Below are 24222 nucleotides of genomic sequence, written 5' to 3'. Positions count from 1 at the left end.
TTGGGATGTTGAGATGGTTATATTTACCATCTATCCTGAACACGGATGTTAAAATTTATGACGAAAAGGCCTGGACCAGGTGACTTAATATTCTTGTATGTATTGACTTTGCATTGATTACTAATAAAGCAGAATGACTCCGACACTGTGGTTTCTATACTGGGACTGTTATTTGTGCTGGTATCAGTGTGAGTGTGTCTCAGAGTGTGTCTGTGGAAATCTGTCTTCCTATCTCAAAGACACAGACTGAGAGCAGAGGCGTTCAAAGTCTGTGTGAAGCTGCAGATGCAGATTTTGACTGTGATTATGTTTGAGGGTTTCCTGGTTTCGGGTGCTGGAATAACTGTGAGTGTGAGAACCTTTTTGCCCCACTTATCAGATATAGACTTATTAATGGTTAATGGTTTTGGAAAACACTTCCAACTTAAATGCTCATCAGTCAGCAGTCAACATGTTTTTGAATTGGAGTGGTTTAGATCAGTTCAGTGTGAGATGACTGTAAATGAGAAGGAAGCTGCCAGCCACACTGCCACCTACTGTTGCAGAAATAGAAGGGTTAGGGTTAAAGGGATTACTATTATGATATGTTGTAACTATGGACAAATATTACAAATCACAGAACATTTAAAATGAATGTTGTGCAGGTACTATGTCATCTTTTTGTGAAAACACAGCTTGTTTATTTTTATTTTTTGTATCCATCTATGTTTTTTTTATCACTAGGGCTGCCATTACAAACTTTTTTTTATACAGTACTTCAACGATAGCTGACAAAAAAAAAGAAAATCCTTCATAAATATAATTCTCTTCTTCACTGTGTTGACTCAGTGGTCATGTGTTACAAAAAACACACAGCAGTCACAGACGTTTGGCATGTGATTTATTTAGTCAACTTAAATCTCAAACAAAATACTTGGGCAGTGACATTACCATGGCAACATCCGGCTGGCTGAGGACTCTGAGGCGTATAGAAAAAAACAAAATCATTTTACTAAAATAACCCCCCCCCCCCCCCCCCCCCGCAAATAAAACAACAACAAAACTACAAACACACATTCATCCACGCTCTAACACTTTATATTTGCTCTGCAGGTAAAACAAACAGCCCAACTACCCTGTTTACATTCATCGAAGAAGCCTTTTCAAAAATGTTTTCTTCTTATTTTGACTCCACAAATGTTTGTAAATGGCGCAATACAAACTTCAAAACGTGTACACGGGTGACACCAAGGGAATATTTTAGAAATTATTTTGGCATAAGGTCAAATCATTGTGAAAGACTAATACAAACCTGATGTGTACGCACATAAATCTCAAATCTCTTTCTTATTGAAGGCAACAAGTAAGACATGGACTAACAAAAGCACACACACACACACACACACACACACACACACACACACATGCAGGATACTTCACATCAAACAAGAGAAAAACTCAGAAAACAAACAGCCCTCAAACATTAAAAATCCGTCAGAGTGTGCATGTAAGACCTTGAAAAAGAAAGAAGGAAAATGGACATGCTATGATTTCCACTGGAAGAGCCAGCCAGTTTCTAACATTAAACCTTCAGTAACAAGTGGACACGTTGAGCAACATTTAAGAGCGTGTTTACAGGAAGTAAATCTGTAAATAGTCAGTCAAGGGACCTGCCACAATTGTTAAGCATCTACAGCAAAGCAAAAGATAGACAAGGAGCGAGTTAAGAGTTCAGAGATTGAGCTGAGAGGCAAAAGAGAAAAACGCTGACACACAAACACTCATGGCGTACAAACACACACGCGCACACACACCCACACACGCACACACACACACACACACACACACACACACACACACACACACACACACACAAGATGGGATGTATTCACTCTAGGAGGCCGTGAACTTCCTCAATGTGATGACGATGAGGGCGAGGAGGACAGACGCTCCCAGGAAGACTGCTATAACGATGGCTGTGATGGCCCCTGGCCCCAGCACCCCTGCACACACACACACACACACACACACACACACACACACACACAGAAAGAGATGCAGTTTGAATCATTTCAATATCTAAGAGTGACACAAGTTTTAAATGATAGATCAAGTGTCAGTCTCACCTTCCTCCTCGTCTATGGCCTGGGAGTGTGTGGTGTCCTCGTAGTCGAAGGTGAAGGGCTGCTCCGTCATGTCCTGGAAAGGGTCTTTGGTGGTGATGTCACTGGGTGGCTCTCCAGACATGGTGTCCTGGTTGTCCCTGGTTGTTGAGGCGGGGTCTGCAACTGTCTCTGCAGACCAAGAAAAAAAGTCACTGTACTGACAAAGATGGCCTGCTGTGCAGTATTGGCTTACTGCGTGTTTTCTTAAGGCAGTAATTTCTCTGACGAGGCGCGCAGCTTTGCTAATGGCTCTGTTTGACTTTTCTCTGGACGCTGAGGCCTTGGGGATGCAGAGCTGTATACATGGCCCCGTCTGTAATGACTCCAACAGCCTCTCTCTGTCTCACTGGGTCAACGGCTCGGGCCTGAGCATAAGGATGTCTTTGTAGAGGATGAACATTTTGTCCATTTGAGCTACAGGTAGCCTCTCGACATGTTTCTCTTTTGCCCAAGCTTGTCTATTGTCTACAAACCTCCTTCAGCCAACGTTTGGTAAATTCAGTGGAGAAGTAGATATTTTAACAGCGTGTAGAATAGACGGTGATTTGCAAACTAGTGCATGAAGCTCAGGTTGTGTACAACTCTCTGCTTTCTTGTCTTCTGCCGATCAATCCTCTGTTCTCTTTCCATCCCATCTGAGCATGAAGTTACCCTGAGACTTTTCACACCTCTACAGATGCCAGTCTCTTTCATGGCCACATTTCTGTTTCCTGACACAACTTTTTTAGAGCCTAGCCTCTGGACATGCTCAATTTAAAGATAAGCCACCAAAATGAGTCTGTGATTGTGGCTTGCTGCTGTCTTGATGGTAATTGAACAGCTTTCAATTACGGGGGGGGGGGGGGGGGGGGGGGGGTTGGTATGTTATTCATCTCCCCTGAAAAAACAAACTCTTCACACACAAGCCCACCCACTCACTGACTCACTTATCCTATCCTCAACTCTCTGCATACCAACAAAACCGTAATCCAAACATATTTACACTATACAGTTTATTTAACGCTACATATTTACCTGGTAGCCTCTGACGCCCTCAGCAAACTCCTTCACCCTGTTTTCTCTGCTGTCTATGATTCTCTCTCTAGAGATTAATACATGACACAATTCCTAAGAAACTAGTGCATATCTTATAATCTCAGTGTTTGACGTCAGCATGGTAGCTGCGGTATCTTCAAAATTCTGATATGCACTGCTGATGTGAGTATTTTGATGCTGCTGTGTTGACTCTGAGTCGTGTGCAGCTTCCTGTCCTGTAGCTGGCTGGAGGTTTTGGAGGCCCGGGCCTCTGGCCAGCTCAGCCATCAATGAGGCCTTCAGCTGAGGGCACAAAAGGCAGCTTGTGCGGTCACGGAGGGCGGCCGGGCTGCAACCGGTAACAACCGGCCAGGCCCAAACCAGGCACCGGCTGGGCACTGGATGTCAAACAAACTTGTTTATTAAATAGTCCCTGTGTGTAAAAGGCCGTGCCTTTTGGACAGCTTGATTTAAAAAGAAGGCAAAAAATAATAACATGATGTTTTCCGTTGGTGTTTGTTTCCACGGGGAGGGGTTTACTCGAGCTTGAAATTTCTTGTTTAATGGAATTAACATAACTGAAGCCTCTAGAAAAAACATAATCATTCTCAGCCGACAGCTACAGAGGTCCGTGGGTCCCAAACTCTGTTGTCTGATGTACCCCCACAGTCCCATGAAATTAGCTCAAGTACCCCTCCCTCGATGCTATAAGTCATGCTCCAACTTAACTGTTTATCGATTACTTTTATCAGTTTATCAGAACTATTACTGCTCATCCTTTACTTTCAGCTAACTATTTCACTTGTTTATCCAATTTACAGTCGTACAGTGTAGCAGCATCAGACTTGACTCCAACTAAATATCGGGCTAGCCTCAACTCAAACAGTTGGCTATTAACAGGTTGGTTATTTACAAACAACACTTAGCCTTACAAAGGGTGTTCAAATATGTATAGATGTCCAGATAAGCAATGTCTGGCCACTGTGTTGGATCATTGATCCGCTTGGATGGGGAAGGCTGAAGACTAACCCTTTATTTATTAAGGTATCGTGAATCCTCAAACAAAATAACTATTAAACATGTCTATAAAAAAAGTTTTGTTGAACACGAAATTAATGCATACAAACTTGTCAAAATTGTAATCCAAACACGTCATCTATGGGAGTTTTCTATCCCCCAAAAAGGGACATGGCCATGCCAAGTACCTGTATGTGCCGTCTGGTACCAAGTACCCCTGGTTGTGAATCACTGCACTAAGTCACACTTTTTAAAGACATGACTCCACATGTCAATCACAAACCCTCCTTCTCTATACACAAGTCCAGACTCATAAACGCTTGGCAGACTGTAGGGAAGACTGATTTCAGACACTAAAGACACAGAAGGCCATTTGTTGGTACCTCAGGCCTCTTCGGTCAGGATTTCACACCAGCCAGAGAGATGACACAGCACGCAGACAGGTGTGTGTGAAAAGCAACCTAGCCAAGCATCGAAACTGCGACTGACGCAACCCAAACATGACATCGGTGGTGTCGTCCTTGCTTCACCCTCTTTAACTTCCACAGGTGGTGGCCGCATTTTCCAGAGTAAAATATTTGACGAATGACCAATATGTTTGGGATTTTATTCTGAAACGAGAGGAGGAATGAGGTTAGGTTGCTAGAATTGGTCTCCATGTCCAGTTACAAACCTAGTGATGAACCTTTCTCTGTGTTGAAGCACAAGGCTCTGAGTCTCGCACACTTCATCATATCAGCCCTTCTGAGGAAGATCAAGGAGAGAGTGTGAGTAATCATCACACTGGGTTGCTTAAGCTTCCTATTTGACACGTTTCGGCTAGTTTCTCATGCTGAGTCAACCGTCAGGGCTGCAAGTCACGCTGGTTCAGTCACTGGGTTGGTGTTGTGGTCAAGACTGGTGGCACTATTTGAAAACATTACACACTGTACGTGACAACCACATCACTCACAACAGACAGATAAGACAGAGTGGCGACTAACTGTACAGCCGAACACGCAGTTGTCCTTAATAACATTTCTCTTGGCTGTGTTTAAACTCTCCATAAACGTGAAAGCGAAATTTCCTTAGTGTCGCGAGGCATTAAAAATGGTGCAGTCCGAAGCAAGAAGAGATATTTTTAGAAAGGTGTAGGCAAGTCATAGCACCTCAATGTGAGAAACCCTGACACAGAGTCTTTCTTTCTATCACAGTAGGTTTTGTGTCCCCTGTAAAAGGTGACAGTTCACAGCTACGCTTTTTCTTTTTTCACAGGACAGGGACGACATTGTGGACTTGCTTCCCATTGCCCCCTTGACCTCTACTGTGACCTCCGGGCCCGAGAGCTGCTCCGCTATGCCTTTTTTTCAAGTTGATTTGAGAGATGACACAAAGAGGAACAGAGAAATACAGACAGAAGTAAGTGAAAGTGAAAGAAAGGTTTTAAATAGCACTCATGCTGAGAACCAGTTGGTGTCGGGTGTAAACGCTTCCTACATCACAAAAAATGTTAACAGATGAAGAAGTGCTACCTCCAAAATCTCTCCACTTGCATGAAATACACTCCAAACCTGTGGGCGTCTTTTTCACTCCCTCAAATTACTCATACTACACAGAAAATCACTTAAGCTTTATGGCTCGAGTCAGAGTGCAGCAGGTATTCAGTTTCATATGAACATCAGGCATCATGAAAGCAACTGAGTCATCCTGTTTGTCAAAGAGCAGCTTTCACAGCTCTCAACAACTGCATCATTTACATCAGGCTGCAGACTCACACATACAGGCCTGTGAATGTGTGAGTGTGTGTGTGTGTGTGTGTGTGTGTGTGTGTGTGTGGAAAAGAGGGCAAAATTGACACGTACACACACATCTTTGATTTGATACCTACAGAGGAGTAAAACATCAGCCAGTGAATCTCATACAGCAAGATAAGCAACTATAATAAGTGTTTAGAATATAAAACTTAAATCTACCTTTTCTAAAATAAAAGAAAGTAACACATTTTTGTATAACAAGATGCCATCGACTTCTTGATACAATTAGCTGTCATCATATTTGTTAAAAAAGCAATTTTCCTCACATCACACCTTTCATTTCAAGGGTGACAGCCAGAAGTTTTCCATAAATCAGACCGTGGTTTGGCATGCTTTATATTCTGTTTCCTGGAATACTTCTACCATGATTAGCTGCAGCACACATAGACGAGGTTACTTGTCACCCAACCACAGGAATAAAATAAAAAATATCAATCACACTCAAAAGGAGGTTTACCTGTGTGTACAAAGGCTACCATGAGGCCTAGAAGCACCAGGAGGAGGAATCTGCAGATGCTGCTGCTGTGAACCATGGTGGCTGTGAAGGATGAGCGTCAGACAGAGCGAAGCGTCTCCAAAAAACTCCTTGAGCAATAACTTCAAACGAGTAGCTGACCCCGGGAGAGGAGCGGGAGAAGAGTACAGGGGAGCGCAGGAGGGGGAGAGGTAGGCAACTGAGGAGGTGAGAGAAGGGGTGGGACTAGGTGTGCACAGGACTGTCTGGACAGTGTGGACTTTGTGAGCACATCATCGCAGGGAACACCCACTCCAAACTCCTCCGGCCACATAGCCTGGGTGTGAGGGGTAAACAGTCGGTAGCTGCTGACCTTGGCCAGGTCGCATCACGAAGGTCCCTGCTGGACATTTCACGCCTTTACTCCTAAAGGAAAGCAAAGAAATAATTTTCAAAATCTAAATTTAAAGATGGCAGCGGAGGAGGAAATATTGGGATCTAAAAGTACCAATATCTCTAGTGTAAAAATAATTAATTACACAAGTAGTAGAAGTACAGAATTGTTAGCTGCAAAATGTAAAGTTTCAGAAGTAAAAGTAGTCATTATACGGAATGATGTATAATACCTGAGCAGAATTTTAAAGGGGTACTCCGGCCATTTAGTATTAGACTTCCAAAAAGTTGAGGGACTCAAGAGAGACAGATTAGAAAAAGAACGGTCAAAATCGAGTTGAGGTATCCTGACTTTAGGTCATGAACGTTGGGTCCTACATTTCCCATAATGCAACTGACCTGATAGACTGAATTGCCATTATGTTTAATTTCGTTTCATTTTTTTGTCTGTATCCGTCCCACCGACATCATTTTCAGTCTCACCCACACTGGTCGCCATCTTTCTGTTGCTATTTTTCATAGATATAGCCTGGTAGCTAGCTATGTAGGAAGATGACGTCCCCATTCTTAGTTCTGCCTGCTGAGGTCTGATTGGTCAATTGTTGGTCAATAACCGAGAATCAAAATGGGCACGACGTCAGACCTACATAAACCGCTTTACAAATCTGACGTGGGTGGTTATTCAGAGGTCTGGAACCAGGCCACAATGCAACCAACATTTCATTCATTAAACATTCCTATTCTGCAGACCCACATCATCAGGTTTATATTCTCAGACTTAAAAAGCTCCTCCTGAGCCACAGAAGACATTCATCTGTTTTGCGTCACTCTCCATCTTGAGTAAACTGACACAAATCAGTGGGGTCCTCTCTAATGTTGTAGCGGGTTGAAGTGAAACCGGAGCTGATCCTAAGTTTTGTAGGTCAAACATAGCTGTCACATAAAAGTAGTTGAGTAAAAGGTACAATATTAAATAAAGTATAAAATCACAGAAAATGAATGTATTCAAATAAAGTACCCTAAAAGTGTACTTAAAAAGTACAATACTTTATCTGAGAATCAAGTCAAGAGTGTTGTGTCAGCTGAAGAGCAATTAGCTTGAGAAAAGAAGAGTTTAAAGGACATTATGACTGAAGAAATGCTGGCCAAATCTAGTTTTTGTCCTTTTAACACATTCAGTATCGGCAGTGAAGGTTTGTATGTATGTATGATGACGATCTGTGTGTGTGCTTGGACATATGCTATTGCTTTTCATTAAAAGGAATAGGCAGGTTTCATTTCCTCTTTATGGATTTAAAAACCATGACTAATTGAATGTTACATGTGCTCTACGACCGAGTGGTGAGAGGAGCTTTTACTTCCTTAAAGGTGGCCAGGGTTGTGATTTTCGAGAAATCACACATCGTCAAAACTTAATGTTTCGTTTCAGATTTCAGTATCAGTCTCATCTCCTGAGAGAAAAATGCATTTTGCTTGCTTGGCACAAACTGTCTAGATAAAATTGGGAGAAAACAGTCAGAAAATAAGTAGCAGGAAAAAGGCATGTGATACGATTACTCATTTTCAATTTCGAAACTAAATTCTCACGCTGAGAGGGATGTAAAATGTTCTTTAACACTGTGAATGCAGATGCCTGGCTTCACTCATGTTCTCTTTAACACCTGGCAATGATTAATGTTCATTTATACATTTCCAGCTCTTAACAGGATCTCTGTAAAATGCCATTTATCGTAGCGTGACCGAGTGAATGCATGTGAATCGAAATGAATACTGCAGGTGTTTTTTCTGAATACTTCAGACACAGGTTGTGAACAGCCCACACATCAGACTGTTTTATTATTTCATACCGCAATAAAAAAAGTATGACTCCAGCAGATCATTTTCATATATTATAATACAGATGCAGAATTGAAAGTTTATTCTTTAAACAGCCTAGTATTTTACAAGAAATAGATAACTACTTGGAACTTTTGAACATGTCCTTAAAACAGGACATAAGTGGGCACGAATCCTTGGGCTCTACTTTGCCGTCATTATCCATGAACACCCAGCAGGAGACAGGGAGGGGGAAGGGAAGGGAGGGTGTTAAAGTGTGAGGGGGAAACTTTCAATAAATAAAACAAAAACAATGGATATAATCTCTCTAAGCTTTCCCATAATACCCCAACCACCCAATCCATATATCCACACTTAAAAAAATCCCATACAATAGAGGCCAATTTTGAAATTTGTTGTCACTGTGAATTTCTACAACAGGACGTGATTCGGGGCCGAGCAGATGATGCCCAACAGACGCCTCTGCAGACTTTCTCCAGATATTTGAGTTCATTTGGTGATTGCTCTTTTGGCTGGTCGGATGTTTCATTGGCCAGTTTGCTCCAGTCCATTTCTCTCAAGGGTTTTCATCAGATTATAGGTCCGTAAGCAACAGGAAAACACACCCTGCCTCAGAGATCACAATTTGAGGGATTTATGAGGGATTACCAGAGAACGTCTGATTAATGGGAAACTGAAAATAAAGGGGAAAGTTGTGGAAGCAGTCCGGGGCAGCGGCAGGGGTTCGGGTAAAACAGCTGCTGTTCAAATTGGATACAGTCAGTGGGGTTTGCTTGGCTGCAGTCCCTTAAAAGTCCTCCAAAGTCTCAATCTCTCCCATATTCAATCTCTCAGATGACGCATTCACAGAAAAACCTGAAAAAGAAAAAAACAACAACATCCAATTAGCAGATGAGATATAAAAAGCAGAGAGGCATCATTACAGATTTTTCAGATTTAGCAGATGGGTGTTTGCTCTCACCTAGAAGGCTGGGGTCTGCACGGACCATCTTCTGCTTCTTTTTCTTCTTCCCTGAGGTGACGGTCTCAAAGCGCTGCTGCTGGCCACTCGTATGGTTGGACTGGTAGAGCGACGAAGATCCTGTTCCACCCCATACAGAATCCTGGCCAAGAGAGAAATGTGGATTTAACAGGCTGATTCAACTGTTGGAGAAAAAGCTTAAGTTCTGGTCTATGAGGACAGCAAAGTCAGACTTAATGTGGTCTGATTACATTTTCATTTCATTAGCAATACCAATTAAAATCATCATGACATCATCTTCTACTGTCCAGTTTTGGAAAGCCTGCGCACACTGTAGCCTCAGTTTCCTGTTGTTAGCTGACAGGAGTGGAACCCATCCACTTCAATGTCCCATGTGTTTGCAGACGAGCATCTTTGAATGCACAAGCACTGTTGTAACACCTGGTTATTCGAGTTACAGACGCCTCAATCACATTTGCCCAAAGAAATGCCGCTCACTGTATTTATTTTGTTATCTGCACCATTTACTGTGAGACTGTGTGTAAAAATCCTAGGAGATCAACAGTTACTGAGATACTCAGACCACCAACAATCACTTAACAGCCAAACTCAGACTCACTTAGATCACATTTCTTCCCCATTCTGATGTTTGGTTTGTACAACAACTGAATGTCTTGCTGCCACATAATTGGCTTATTGGATATTTGCATTAACGAGCAGGAGCACAAGTGTACCTAATAAAGTGGCCACTGACTGTATATCATCATAATCAACCCTAACGGACTCCTGACTTCAATTTTGAGAAAAAGCTATGTTAGCACTTTAAAAGTATAGGATATGTAGTTTTAACTAGCAAGAGGACCACATGGACAGATTAGGTCTTCATTCCTACTGGGAAACCAGGAATAAGCAGCGCGATGACATCTTTTGGGGCTGATCCAAAAGGGGTGACGCGGGAGAGATTTACACAAGACATGTAAACAGTAGTTGTCATGGAGTATGACGGCATTGGCTATGTAAGATAACTTGCTCTGACTGGTCTGAACATGCCAGGCAGAAATAACTCAGAGCAAAAACTATTTTTGGGGAGCGAAAGGGACAGATGTCTCTCTTGTGTGGCTTTGCGAGGCAAAATGAGACCAAAAGATATAGTACCCATATGCTGAGCCTTTAACTTGCTGGTGCCACTTCAGTCTCGCTCACCTGCTGCTGCTGCTGCTGCTGCTGCTGCTTGAGGGCTTGCTGTTGGTTCTGTGGTGCCTGTTTCTGTTGGTTAGCGTTCTGTTTGGCACGACGTTCCAGGAACTGCTTGGCAAAGTCCTTGGCCTCGGGAGTGTCCCCCAGATAGGCCCTCACGTAGTCGTGCACCTCGTACGGAGAGTCCACTTCTTTCAGGAAGGATGCAAACGTTGGAACTGGCAGGGAGACCGATGGAGAATATTTGTGAGTTTGGCTTCCAGAAATGGTCCATCAATAGCTGTAGGTGGAGTGCCTTTGCAAAGCATATTTTTAACGTCTTACCATCCAGATTGTTGGCTGTGTTGAGGGTGTGCAGGGTTTGCTCACACCATTGCATGAAGGTGTCCTGCTGGCTCTTACTGACCCCTTGAAACAACTTTAGCAGCTTCTCCTCCTCTTCTACCTTCTTATTGACCCGCCCACTCACAGAGTTACTGTACATGTACATACAAATGCAGGAGAAAGAGAAAAAGACGTCATCAAGATCTGTGTATTACTCATATTCTTCATAGGGCAAGTCAGAGGTTTTTCTATTTTGGCATTCTGAATAAATACCTGAGGTTGGCGTTGCCTTTGTTGTTCTTCTGCATGCTGGCTTTCTTGGGTTGGGGAGGTGGTTGCTGCACAGCCTCTTTCACTGCCTCATCCCAGAAGCCCATGTTCGAGTTGTGGGTGTCACCCCAGATACTGTCTGAGCCCCAATTCGTGCAGGTGCTGGTGTTCACAGACCCCCACACTGAGTTACTCAGAGACGTCTGTGATGAGAGTGAGATACTGTTACTGACAAAACACTTGTTTCAAGAGCTGCAAGTCACAATTCATTTCATTACCGATTAATCTGCCTGTGGTGAAAAACACCCATCACAACTTTCTGAAGCTCAAAGTGAAGTTTACAATTGGTTTATGTTGTCCAACTAATAGTTCAAAAGCAACAATATTCAGTTTTCTATCACATAATACACAGAAAAGCATAAAAAAAGCCTCCTAACTTAAAAGCTGCAACTAGGAAATGTTTTGCATTTGTGTTAAAGAAATGACGATCAATGACGACAATAATTGCCGGTCGACTAATTGATTGATCTACTAATCGTTTCAAATCATCTTATTGACATTTTACATGATCATTTAAAATTCTAAAAGATTTATGAAGTGCGCCTGTTCAGAGACAGTCATATCCTCAAGCAGCCAATTCCAAACTGCCCAGAGTAATTGAGCTTTGAACGCAGTATCATATAGGCCACGTACAGTTCTGGTTTGAGGGCGGATCTGTTGGGTGACAATTGGGTGTTGTTGTGGCTGCTGCTGCTGCTGCTGCTGCTGCTGCTGCTGCTGCTGATGATGATCCTTCCGCTGTTTCATCTGCTGGGCTTCTTCCCTTTGAATCTCCAATAAGGATTTAGTCATAACTGGCTGTTTGGGCACACTACCCCAACCAGACAGCTTAGCCTGGGGCTGCTGAGCCTGTTGCAAGGCCTGCTGCTGCTGTAGCTTCAGGAGCTCTTGTTGCTGACGTCGATGCTGTGGGGGTGAGGAGGGAAGAAGGAGGACATGAATTAGTGTTCGCAAAAATGGCATTTGGTTAAACGACGAGAATTTGTCAAAAAAACGTTACTTTTAACTCGAGAGGTACTACAACATTGCCGGTGACAGAGACACCAAACACAACCAGGCATACTTGAAAAAAGGAGGACAGCTGCTTGCTGCCTTACCTCCTCCCGCGCCTGCCGTTCTCTCTCCTCTTCCAGTTTCTGGATCTTGGCCAGTGACAGGGCGTTCTGAGTCTGGTTTATAGAGTTGGTCGACTGCTGGCCCCACTTTGAAGAGGATGGAAGCTGAGGAGCAGGACGAGGTGTTTGTCAACTTTAAATACATTTTGTACCGTCTCTTTTTGCTGACTAATCCTCTGTGCCGTTACCTTCATTTGTGCAAGCTGTTGCTGCTGCTGTTGTTGTTGCTGAAGTCTCCTGAGGGCCTCTTGTTGCTGCTGCCTCTGTCTCTGCAGCTCCTGCTGTCTTTGGGCCTCCTGCTCTCTCCTCTTCTGCTCCTCCTCCTGTTGTTGGGCCAGAGCAGCTGCCGCTGCAGCAGCTGCTGCCTCTTCCTCCGCTCGCTTCTCCTCCTCACGCCTCCTCAACGCTTCAAGTTCCTCCTGCTTTCTGCGCTCCTCTTCCTGATGAGGTAGAAAACACTGCAATTTAGGGAGCCGTTTCACAAGTCCAGAAAGAAAGGTAAAGCATATGACGTTTTTTTTTATAAGCTTACCTGTTTTCGAAGGAACTCCTCCAGTTTCTTTCTCTCCTCCTCTTCCCTCCGTCTCTCCTCTAATCTACGAAGAGCTTCCTCCTGTGCCAGTCTCTCCTCTTCCTCTTTTTGCCTGCGTTGTGCCTCTTCTTGCTCTCGTTGCCGTCTTAATGCCTCCTCCTAAAGTTTTACAACACAGAATCAGTCTCAACGCCAGTCCAGAAAAGTGACTCACAAGGAAACTGTAGTTTAAATGGCTTCAGATGGATATTTTTCAAATACTTGACCTGTTTTTGCCGTGCCAGCTCTTCTTCCTCCAAGCGTTTGCGTTCCTCCTCCTGTCGAGCTCTCAGGGCCTCCTCCAGCCGTTTCCTCTCCTCTTCTTCCCTTTTGGCTCTCATTTCTGCCTCACGTCTCTCTAGCTCCAACTGTTGGATGAGAAAATAAAAATACACTCATGGTATTATCTGCAGAGATGTGATAGTAGAGCATATTTCTGACTAATCCTATATTTATAGGATAGATTCACCCATTTAGGCTTTGAAGATTATTTGAATGCAATCAATTTCATCTTACAAATCTGTTGACTTTCTACTGCGGATTTTAACCCGACAGTGCAGCAAGAAGCTACATTTCAGCCTTCGAAAAACAGCAGCATCTTATGTCAATTAGAGGCCTCGACTTTAAATGAGAATTTCAAACAGACTCTCTCAGAACCCTTTTACACTGACAACAAAACATAAAAGTGAACAGAACAACTGTTTACCTTCGCAGACTTTGACTTCTCTAACTGTTGCATCTGCTCAATGGTTGGAGCCTGTGCCATGGAGTCTATAGGTAAATCCCAGACGCTGCTGCCATCCCACGCTGCTGAGAATGATAGAATATGATGCATTACAGCTGCTGTAACAAGATATACACTTTTTCGGGTGCCATCATGGGATTCAAAAAGAAACCAACACTACAGAATATTTATGAGAGAAACTCACTGCTTGGGGCAGCTTGTTGGAGGTTTGGCGTGCAAGAGGCCTGAGAGGACGGGTTCTGCATTTCCCACACAGAACCAGAGTCTGGTACAGACAGGGACCGGGTAACAGGAGGTAGGAGGCTCTCAGACGTTCTACAAAACCATAAGAACATAATCATTAATAAATGCCATGCCCCCTCGATATCAATGCAAGATTTCTACACACTGAAGCATGAGTACAGTATCTAAAAGTACGGTGATAAAGACATGATTGTGCAACAGTGGGTGTATTATCAACCTTGTCTTGAGAGCCTGGTATTGCTGTAGAAGCAGGTTGATCTGCTGTTGGTGTTGCTGCTGCTGTTGAAGAGGAGCGGAGCTAAGAGCTGCAGCTTTCTGCTGGGCCAGGGCCTGGGCATACTGCTGCCTAAACAGTAGAAGACAAATGGATGAGAGAAAAACTGGAGACATTAGTAAAAATGTACATGAATGTCAGTGGATGGATATGTACAATGCATGTTAGAGGTTTGTTTCCTATATGCATTAATGTGGTTTAATGTTGGATGCATATTTCTTGTGACAATTTTATGAGGTGCGGTGGAGGGTAATTTTGATTGTGAGGTATAGATTAACTGTGTAACCTATTGCTGTATTAAATGAGGCAATTTATAAATGTGTGGATGTGTGTATTTTTATCATGACACATGAACAATTGTGCTGCAACTGCAAATAAATAAAAGTGTCAGATCTGAGCCCTGCGTACCTGAGGAGGTATTGATATTGGAGCTGCTGTAACTGGTAAAGGTTGAGAGCAGTGAGCTCTTGCTGCCTCTTCAACCTCTCTTGATCACCATCCCCCTGCATTACATAAGACGACACAGTATGAATAAATTGTTGCAGTCAAACAAGCAAAAGGTCGTTAACTTTTCAACAATTTCACTCAGGATAAATGTCAAGCAAAGAAGGGGACTCGTTATGGCAGCTTAGCAAAAAAGCTGCTTATTGACATACAGTAGTTAAACTATGGGAGGAGATTACGTATTAGTCTTGGAAAGATGGATGCATTTGCACCTTTTCAACATCTGGCTAGAATGCGGATTTCAATCAGTCTTGAAAGCTTCCTGGATTCATACTTAGTTTTTTTTGAGATGGGATAGCTATCCAATCCGCCAAAGACGCATGAAGCGACTAAATGTAAATGGAGTTCATAGTTGCTTCAGGTCAGACTTTCTCGAAGCCTGGCAATTTAATATTAAGATAGAAAAACACATTTTCACAAGATTTCGATGATGATTTACAGGGAAGAGGAAAAAACCTAAAGGCTAATTGAAAAATCTCCACAAAGGGTCTTGAAACACTTTAATAACTGATATATGAAGGATTCCCTTAACACATCTAACTGGTAGAAAGAGTGGAACATCACACCACCTACAGGACATGGCTAGTACTGCCAGACATAAGGAATAAAACAGGCCACATCTAACAAACACATACCTGTAGAGGTGGAGGTGCAGGGCCTGGAGTGAAAGGTACCCTCCCCCATATCTTCATGATCTCTCCAAGCGCTTGAAATACTTCGTCACACCCTCTTTTGACTAAGAGAGACATTGTGAAGTAACCAGCCTGGAACCACTCAGCCATTTCATGGTTACTGAACGGACCTGAGCAAGCACAAAAACAGAGCATAGGAGATTCAGGGACAATACTGGAGCCGTTTGGAAAATAAAAGTGCAACATTTTCAGCACATAAAACCTCTTCCCATCTCACCCTGTATCTCCCCTTGGGGGTCTTTGTAGAACCACTTGAGAGCAGCCTCATGGGTGAGCGGCAGGCCTGCAGGTTTGGGCTTCTCTGAAGTCTTTGCTGGAAGTCTGTCATCATCCAGCACACCATCCTGTAGGTATGCTACCATCTTTTCTGCCTCCTGGGGAAAGATGGGAGCCAAGGCACAGAGAGAGCAATTTAAAAAACATTACCCATAATCCCCTTTAAAGCAATACAACTAACACAACAGGGCTGCCTCCTCTTATCTGATTAGTCAACTAATTAGTTGTTGGGGTTTTGATGGACAGAAATTGTGTGACAACTTCTTTTATGGACATGAACTATTAATCATTTACAAAGGGTTCAATTAAAGGGTAGTCATATCTCTGATGTCATAATATTCACAAGATTTTAAGAGATCCCTAAAATCAGTCAAAGATATCTTACAACTGTTAGTGGAATTGCAGTTCATGTTAAAAGGCTACTAACTCACCTGCTCAAAGTGTTTCAGCCCCTCATCTTCATCTGTGTCGTGTGGCACAGTGGTGGGCCTGCCAATAGGTGCCAGTATACTTGAAGGGAAGGGCAAAGGATTATTCATCACCACAGGAACCTCCATGGGCTTTTGCTGCGGTAGCTGGACGGTGGGTGATGGAGCAGACACTTCTGCATAGAACAGTACGAGGAAAATGCAGATATTAGGAGGTTTTCCAGGTGGGTAGAACCAACTAGCAAAAAAGTCCTATTTTGACTGTGATTGAAGACCCAAATCCCACCTGCACGGGTGGTAGAAATGTGGGATATGGGTAGGGACTCCAGCATGCTGTTCGACATGGGGATGTGCAGGGGAACTTTGCAGGGCTCTGGTGGGAGCTCCAGGGGCGGCTGCCGTTCAGCTGGCCTTTCAGACTCTTCTGTTCTGCTGGGCTGGCTCGGGGGCTGGGCAGGAGCCTGGGGCTCTGATACTGGGGGAGCAACAGGTGAAGCAACAGGTGGACCCTCCTCTGACACTCTTGCAAACTCTAAAAATAAAAATAATGGTAAAGACATGAGATGGAATCCAATATAACTATAATGTTGCAGTAATTAACAATGAACATGAGAGTTCCTCCTCCACATCACAGCCATTTTTCTTTTCTTTGGTCATTCTCACATCACGTGGCTTTAATTGCTTTGAAACTGCTGCCAGTAAATTCCTATTTTAATCTTGGTAGTTGGTGGACAAAGCAGCCACCATCTACCAAACAATCTATTGTGCCTTTTTGTGTCCTTGATGACAAAGACACAAAAAGTGACAATAAACTTAAATTACAATTCTGACCACAATGTAGAAAGAAGCTAAGGAAAATAAGGTAGAAATCATTTTTAAGACAAAATAAGCTATGAACGTAAACAACAATAAAATATAATAAAAATGCATTTTTAAAAGAATCAGCACTGAAACTATTGAAGTGACTGACCTTTTCGTTCGGCCTCTGTTTCCATTTCTTTGGTCTCCTTGGGCTGACTGTCCTCCTCCTCCAGGCCTTCTTCACACTCTTCCAAGGGTCTGAAGTCGAGCTCTGCCTCCTCCAGGATCGGCTCCTTGGAGGCTTTCTGAATGCACAACAAAACACAATTACAGCAAAATACATAGAAGCAATACTTAATTTAAAAGTCTTTGTAATTTATGATTTATTCAAAACTCTTCAGAGGTCTCGTCTTACCTTGAGTGACAGAAAGGCCCCTGATGAGTCGAAGGTGCCCGCCTCCTCGTCTGCGTCCTCCAGACACCACTCTGGCAGGCTGTCCCTCTCGTCCTCCAGGCTGCCACTGCCTGACCGTGGCCTCCTGTAGCCGCGCTCGTCTTCTCTTGCATCAAATGGGAAACGGCGACGCTGATCTGGCCACCCTGCTGACCGAGGCCCGTCTGGGGAAAATGGGAAAATAGTTAGCACTGTACATCCAATCTTAATCTCATGACTGACCTTAGCGTCACTAAGATGGACAGCAAACCTTTTGGCCACCAGTAGCACTACTGACAAAATGCATCCACATACAACACAAAATTACAACGTGATTTCTGAGCGTGAGCAGTTCAAAAGCACAGGCTGATGCTGTCTGTCGCTGACAAATCAGCCACTACCCAGAAAGAAAAAGTGGAGCTGGAAAATACTCCTTAATTCAAGCAGGTTGTTTGGTAAATAATATATATTCATGTGTGCTACAATGAAATAACAGACCACACAACCGGCAACAACAACAAATATACCTTATTCTGAAACAGGCCATACAAACCAGGCAGAACTCCACAAATACATTTATCAAAGATAAATGTATTGGTAATGTGGTCAGTACAGTGCCCACCTGGGCTCGGGGGGCACCACCGGTCACTGTCCCGTCGAGTACCCGCCAGGCGCCAGCCCCCCTCATCATCCTCACCATTCTGATCATCACGAGAAGAACGCCAGTTCTCACTCTCTGAACGTGTGAAGTCGTGCTTCCTTGGTAGGCCTGTCCCAGCATCCTCATAGTTGCCTCGGACTGCAAAGAGTAGTGGGTAGGGGCATGGTTAAAGGCGAAGCAATCATCATTTTGTTGGTAATTAACATTAAAGCCAGAATAGCAAACTCACTTAATGCTGTCAATCAATTAACAAAAGTGTAATATGTGTCATTTACACCAACTGAAGAAATCTGAACTTAATATAGGTCAATTATTAAACTTGTACAAAAGGTAAACTTACTGTGATTCATTGGAAAATGTCCTGGAGCAACATCAGCTAGGTTGACAGAGAACAACAAGTAGATAAGCCAGTGAATTTGCAAATGAGTACATCATTTATTGATGATTTGAGCAACACTAACCTGGGTCTTTTCGACCTGGCTTTTCAAACCTTCTATCTCCCCTGGTGAGAAAACAAAACCACAGATTTTGTAAAGTTAACAAAACAAAAATATGTTTAATTGCTGTCTGGTAAAAAAAGTCATATTGAACATCTGTACATGGTCAACACAAGGGCAGATTTTTACAACAAAACTTGACACCACAAATAGATATTTAAATACCTTTCTTCCCAGCTTTGGGAGCGATGCATCTCTCTCCCTCCACGACCAAAACCTTCCACATCATCAAAACTTCTTTGGTAAAACCCTCCATCTCCTCTTCCCCGGCCTGAAAACAACCACAGGTTGACATGACCTCATAAGACCTAGAGAGGTCTACTTACTATTGACTGTGTGCAACTGCTAAGCAGTAGGTAGGTTATTTAATATTGTGATCAAAGGACCAAATGTGGTTCAAACATCAGCAGAGGGGTGCACAAAACATCTGAGATTTTCCACAACACACGATAAGAAAATTCAAACCCATCTTCTGCAGCTATTGGTCATGGGTGCTCAGGTGAATAAATGAATTCTGTTTAGAACTACCATCCTCCATTACACAAATCTGCTGAATCATGATGCTGTACTTTCCCTTTCCTTTTTCATCCAGAAGATGTACAATAAACCAGTTCTTGTGGTTTTTAATTCATCTGTCCTCTCCATGATTCACAGACAATATCCACTCATACTCTTAGTGTCTGTCAGTCGACAAACAATAATATTGTGCACTATTGTCAACATCTGATTTCTGTACCTATGACTACTTCCTGTTTATAATATAACTCTATATGAAATTACTTCTCAAACAACCTTCAATATAGATGGCTCAGCAGTAACGTAAGCACTCTAAACACATTATACAGCTTTAACTGACTGGAGGATGTATATAGGTGTGAGTGTGTGTGTGTGTGTGTGTGTGTGTGTGTGCTACTAGCATTTTGATTTCAAACAGGGTTTTCCATGTTTCAGACACATCAATTATGAATTCAAGGAGCTGGGGAAGAGCATGCTGAGTAAGCACAACACCTACTAATATTACACCCCTTATCTCAAGCTGTGGCCAAATTGGTGGGATTCTTCAGTGGCATCTTAACTATCTCCAGTTGTTGAGACTTCTCAAACTGCACAGACAGAATAGCTAAATAGCTCAAATAAATCCACCATAGTGCTTCCACAGCATAAACTCCACCTGCAGCTACTTATCCTTGAAACAGATTCATGTATGAGCTTAGTTAAATTCTTACCTCTACCCCTTGAGGTACTTCGGCCTCTTGGTGCCCCTACTATCGGACCGCCTCCTCTCCCTGTCAGCCGAAGTACAGCTGCACTGTTTACAGACATGGAAAAATTTCTCTGCAAATACAAACAAGGGGAGGGGAGCAAGGGGGCAAACAGCAAGCTCTTAGCTCTCTCTGTATAATGACATGACAATAAGTAGCAAACTGGCCTGAGGCCAATGTGACATTTATTTTGGTCTGGTCAGAAACTGTTTCTGAACTAACCATTTCTCTCCAAGATAGAGACCTGATATTATAACAAGTACTCCTACCTGTTCCTCCTCTGTAAAAGACACGAGTGCCAGAGGCGGCAAGGGCTCCTCTTGCAATATGGGCAGGAACTCCTTATCGAGTAGGTCTATAGGGATCTACAGGAGAGAAACAATCACAAGCTTCACTGTTAAAATGCATAAGCATTTGAAAGAATGTGTTATAACACACCAAATAAGGAAGGTGTAAATCTAATATCGGCAGGAACATCATTTGTATGCAAATCATGTTGACTGCAAGCCTGCATCAACAGCTAAGATGCAGACGGAGGCCTACCAACCTTGTTATCCTTTATATAAAGTGCTAACATTTCTTCTCTTCCGTAACGATAGTCTGCAAGTTTATACTTTGGCAATGCCGGTGAGAGGGGTGGAGAGGCAACCGCACAGCCGCTTCCACCACCACCGCTGCCACCCCCTCCAGACAGGGCACGGAGCCTGCAGAGAGAGAGAAAGGATAGTAAACGCAGAGTGGACAGAGGAAGGGAAGACAACATTAAAGCTGAGGTGGCAATTGGCATGTCTGAACATGTATGGAGCTGCACTGGGCCACAACAGAAAACCAGTTTCACAACCCACAAGTCATTTCCCTCAGATTAATCTTGAATTCATGCCAGGTCATTTACCATTCTGGTCCAAAGTTAAGTGTCTGGGTTTCGGCCATTCTTCCTTGAAGTTCTATAAATATGAAAAGGGATAAAAATGATTAGTACCACTCAGTATATACCATTATGGTATAACAGTACTACCATTGAAAAACAAATGCAAGAAGACAAATGTACGCATCACCAGTGTGTTGTAGTTTTTTTTCCCTCCAACTTGCACAGAAAAGAAAAATCTTACATTTTCTTGTGTAATCTGTTTTGCTTAAACAATTACTAATAGTTTAGGGGTCTGCGATTTCAGTTGAACATATACTAAGGATGTAACAGCTAGCTGTATTAATTGCAACTCTTCATAAACAGTTTTGTGTATGTTTTGACTAGGCAAATTGAGATTAAGCTATTGCAATTACTATATGGTGCATGAACAAACAATTTAATTCCAGTGCTGTTCTGCTCCCAGATGTTTGCTTTTGAGGATCAGCACCTGTCTATACATACTGGGGTTTAGTACACTGATTCATTATCAATTACTATATGGTGACATCAGGATAACTAAAATCCAATCATTTTTCCATCCCAAAATGGAAAATCCTTTTTTACCTAGACAAACATTGTTACCTAACTTGTACTTAGTAATAAATGTTTTATTTCAGTGAGGCAAGTAATTTACCACAGGATAATTCTGCTCAAAACTATTTGGAAAAAAGACTTTTTTTGTCACCCCCTTTAATGTATTGCAACTCCTCAGGATATATAGCCCATCCCACTAGCTCACAAGCCGTGTACAATTTCAATCTGCTAAAGCTATTTTAGGAAGTCTCCCGGCCTGCAAGGAGGGTATGTCAGACACCTGTAATTGACAACGGAGGTTGCCTTTACTTCAGCAAATAAACGACAAAATTAATACAGTTTTACCAACAAGGACAGTTGTTTGTTGACGTGAGTGTCTCCACTGCCAAGACTCTCCCTTTCACTTAGGCTTGAAAGCAAAGATTAATTACGTAGCGAGGCTTCCTCAAATATCGGACACAAAAGGCGACAGTAGACTCACAATAGCACTGACCATATGGAAACCAGGTTAAGCCACGTGTAAGTTGGTAGTTAAAGCGCTAAGCACAGCAAGTCAACTGAAGTTATTGACATTTGTTGCAATTATCCTGCAGCTTTGTTAATATAAAGTATAAATCGAACAACTGCCTGAGTTTACATAACGTTATGACTTGTTTGTTATGATTTAAAAGCTCCCAACTGCCCTATCTTTTCACAACACAACTTTTATCAGTTTGATTATGTCCTACTTGGATTGAGGGAAGCGGCTTAAATCAGCGGAAAAAATAACTGACCATTTTGTTCTTGCAAAGTTGTCTTAATAGTTACCGTGTGTAAAGAGTCCACTGTGTAACATTAAGGCTAATCTAACATGAAAGCAGACAATACACAGCTAACTATACTACCTAACGTCAGAGCGACCCATCCTGTTGTTATCGATCAATCTGAAGCTAACGTTAGTAACGTTTCTGAACAATGTTAAAAGTTGGCTTACAATGCTCACGAGCCGTGATGGTCCCTCGGGAAGGTTAAGTGGAAACCATCCTCGGTTACCATTACGTTAGCTAACGTTAACGTAGCAAGCTAACCAGTTAAATAGACAACTAACATTGATAATCGAGCTAATCGCAGGACGTCAGCTGTAGTAACTGACATTAGACAACACATTTCCTACCAGCTAATGGTTGACAGTAGAGATATAGTTAGTTATGTTGAAATGTGGTGGAAGAGTTGTAGCTTGTTTAAGTGCCACTTGCTACATGCTGGTGGCACACCAGGGTATTTTCGCTAGGCAGCAAGACGATAGCCAACGTTGGTTATGCTTGCGAGTTAGCTAGCTGCAGTTGGCCAACTAACGCTAGCTAGCTAGCAGCGTTTTATCCCAACGTAGCTAATGTATGCATGTCATACGTGAAGATATACCTATTTACATATGTATTGACACTTACTTAGTTTACCATAGGAGACGGCGCCTTATCATATACTCTATATAACAAATGTAACACTGCTCTGGCATAAGTTAATCCCTATTCTCAACACTTGTAGCTAGCACGCTAACAGGTTGGCTAACTAGCCACACGCGGCCTTGGAGCAGCCTAGATCCACAACAAAATTTCCTTGTCAAACCGTCCCGCACTCCACACGGCCCGGACATGCACACAGAGACACTGGAGGCCGGTGCTGCAAGGCCAAGTAAACATGGTGGTTTAACAACAGTCCTAAGCACCCCAGCTCGCCAGAATATGCCTCTCTGACAAGGTATTTCACTTAAATGTACGATTTTCCTTGCTAGTGTATTAAACTTTGGCTGTCTTACCTCTGCTTGTTCTGACAGCACAAGGTTTGTATGCGAGTTGTGTGGCTCTCTCAGGGCTCTCTCTCTCTCTCTCTTCGTTTTCCACAAGATGGCTGAGTATGGGTCACATGACACCACATAAAACCCGTATGCCGTAGAAAGATTTGCTGACTAGTAACATACGTATTCACAAACAACGAGATGAATATCACCACTGTATTTATCACTCTCGTGTTATATGCTCCTGCGGTGCACAGTACATTCAGACACATCACCCATGTCACATGAAATTATGTTTCAATAGAGCGGGTATTACTTTATTTTTACACATTTTAAGTAATTCAGGGACATGGCACGGCCCTTATGTGCCACCATCCCAATACACTATAATGTAAACTTCTCATATACATCCTCTGAATGTGACATAAGTATTTATATAGTTCTCCACAAAATAATAAATGTGTAATTATTCGTAATCATTACCGTATACATTTTCTTTTAGCTATTACTGCGTTAATTTGTTACCACCATCACATCTTTACACAATACAATGAATGTACATTTGTGCTGACGTGACGGCTGACTGCTGAACTTGCAGGCTAACGGCTAATGCAGCTAGCGCTAACCAGTATCAACACACAGCCAGCCAAATGTAGCCCGCTAATGGGCGCAGTCACAGCAAGTGGCCACAGGTCTTGCCTTACCCCAATGCTATGGAGCAAGACCTTGGTATGTGATTTTGCGAATAGCTAATGACCATTTTCAGTTTCACTTAACGCTAGATAATAATACAGTTAAAAACATTACGCTATGTTTACTGCTTACTAAGTTACAAGTCTCTAACTAGCCAACGTAACAAGCTAGCTAACTAATAATTAGAGCTAGCGTTAATATTGACAAACCTATTACATATATTAGAGTTAATATTGACAAACTTCTAAGTTAGCAATATAATAGGTATATAAAGATCCAGATCCCCTCTATTAATTTATTTTGTCTTGTTGGAGAATATGTAGGTAATTAACTTTAAAGTCTGCCTTTA

General features: G+C 42.6%; 2 protein-coding genes across 4 annotated transcripts; both read right to left on the bottom strand.

The window, feature by feature from the left end:
- Positions 1 to 1872: 1872 nt before the first annotated feature.
- On the bottom strand, positions 1873 to 6501 carry snorc (secondary ossification center associated regulator of chondrocyte maturation). Its single transcript, XM_070919702.1, has 3 exons — positions 6426 to 6501; positions 2106 to 2273; positions 1873 to 1982 (listed from the first exon to the last, which is right to left on the bottom strand). Exons 1-3 carry the CDS (start codon positions 6499 to 6501, stop codon positions 1873 to 1875), a joined length of 354 nt encoding a protein of 117 aa, XP_070775803.1.
- A 2133-nt stretch (positions 6502 to 8634) lies between these two features.
- Positions 8635 to 23268, bottom strand: gigyf2 (GRB10 interacting GYF protein 2). 3 transcript variants are annotated; one of them, XM_070918285.1, is made up of 29 exons: positions 23202 to 23268; positions 20858 to 20909; positions 20513 to 20669; positions 20235 to 20330; positions 19930 to 20038; positions 18869 to 18974; positions 18668 to 18708; positions 18547 to 18582; positions 18168 to 18344; positions 17528 to 17730; positions 17282 to 17417; positions 16598 to 16843; positions 16315 to 16487; positions 15825 to 15981; positions 15551 to 15717; positions 14820 to 14914; positions 14355 to 14483; positions 14079 to 14209; positions 13856 to 13959; positions 13377 to 13517; positions 13111 to 13269; positions 12767 to 13018; positions 12561 to 12683; positions 12097 to 12369; positions 11407 to 11606; positions 11134 to 11285; positions 10816 to 11027; positions 9613 to 9754; positions 8635 to 9506 (listed from the first exon to the last, which is right to left on the bottom strand). In XM_070918285.1, the coding sequence occupies exons 2-29, from the start codon at positions 20893 to 20895 to the stop codon at positions 9439 to 9441; spliced, it is 4023 nt and encodes a 1340-aa protein (XP_070774386.1). In that variant the 5' UTR covers positions 20896 to 20909; positions 23202 to 23268; the 3' UTR covers positions 8635 to 9438. The 3 variants fall into 3 exon arrangements, with proteins under 3 accessions (XP_070774386.1, XP_070774387.1, XP_070774388.1); XM_070918286.1 differs by having other exon boundaries at positions 13856 to 13956; XM_070918287.1 differs by having other exon boundaries at positions 18243 to 18344.
- Positions 23269 to 24222: the final 954 nt, after the last annotated feature.

The sequence above is a fragment of the Enoplosus armatus genome, chromosome 14, assembly GCF_043641665.1.
Source record: "Enoplosus armatus isolate fEnoArm2 chromosome 14, fEnoArm2.hap1, whole genome shotgun sequence".
Taxonomy (NCBI): domain Eukaryota; kingdom Metazoa; phylum Chordata; class Actinopteri; order Centrarchiformes; family Enoplosidae; genus Enoplosus; species Enoplosus armatus.
The sequence above is the reverse complement of the archived record's forward strand: the minus strand, read 5'-3'. Positions and strand labels throughout refer to the sequence as shown.

Bases quoted from the DNA above. Each gene is read 5' to 3' on its own strand.
- snorc (XM_070919702.1), bottom strand. From the start codon at position 6,501: ATGGTTCACAGCAGCAGCATCTGCAGATTCCTCCTCCTGGTGCTTCTA. The intron at 2,274-6,425 runs GTAAACCTCCTT...CTTGGTCTGCAG, and splicing joins GGTAGCCTTTGTACACACAG to AGACAGTTGCAGACCCCGCC. The intron at 1,983-2,105 runs GTGAGACTGACA...GTGTGTGTGCAG, and splicing joins GGCCATAGACGAGGAGGAAG to GGGTGCTGGGGCCAGGGGCC.
- gigyf2 (XM_070918285.1), bottom strand. From the start codon at position 20,895: ATGGCCGAAACCCAGACACTTAACTTTGGACCAGAATG. The intron at 18,975-19,929 runs GTAAGAATTTAA...GGTTGTTTTCAG, and splicing joins AAGTACCTCAAGGGGTAGAG to GCCGGGGAAGAGGAGATGGA. The intron at 9,755-10,815 runs GTGAGCGAGACT...TCTCTTGGCCAG, and splicing joins AGCAGCAGCAGCAGCAGCAG to GATTCTGTATGGGGTGGAAC.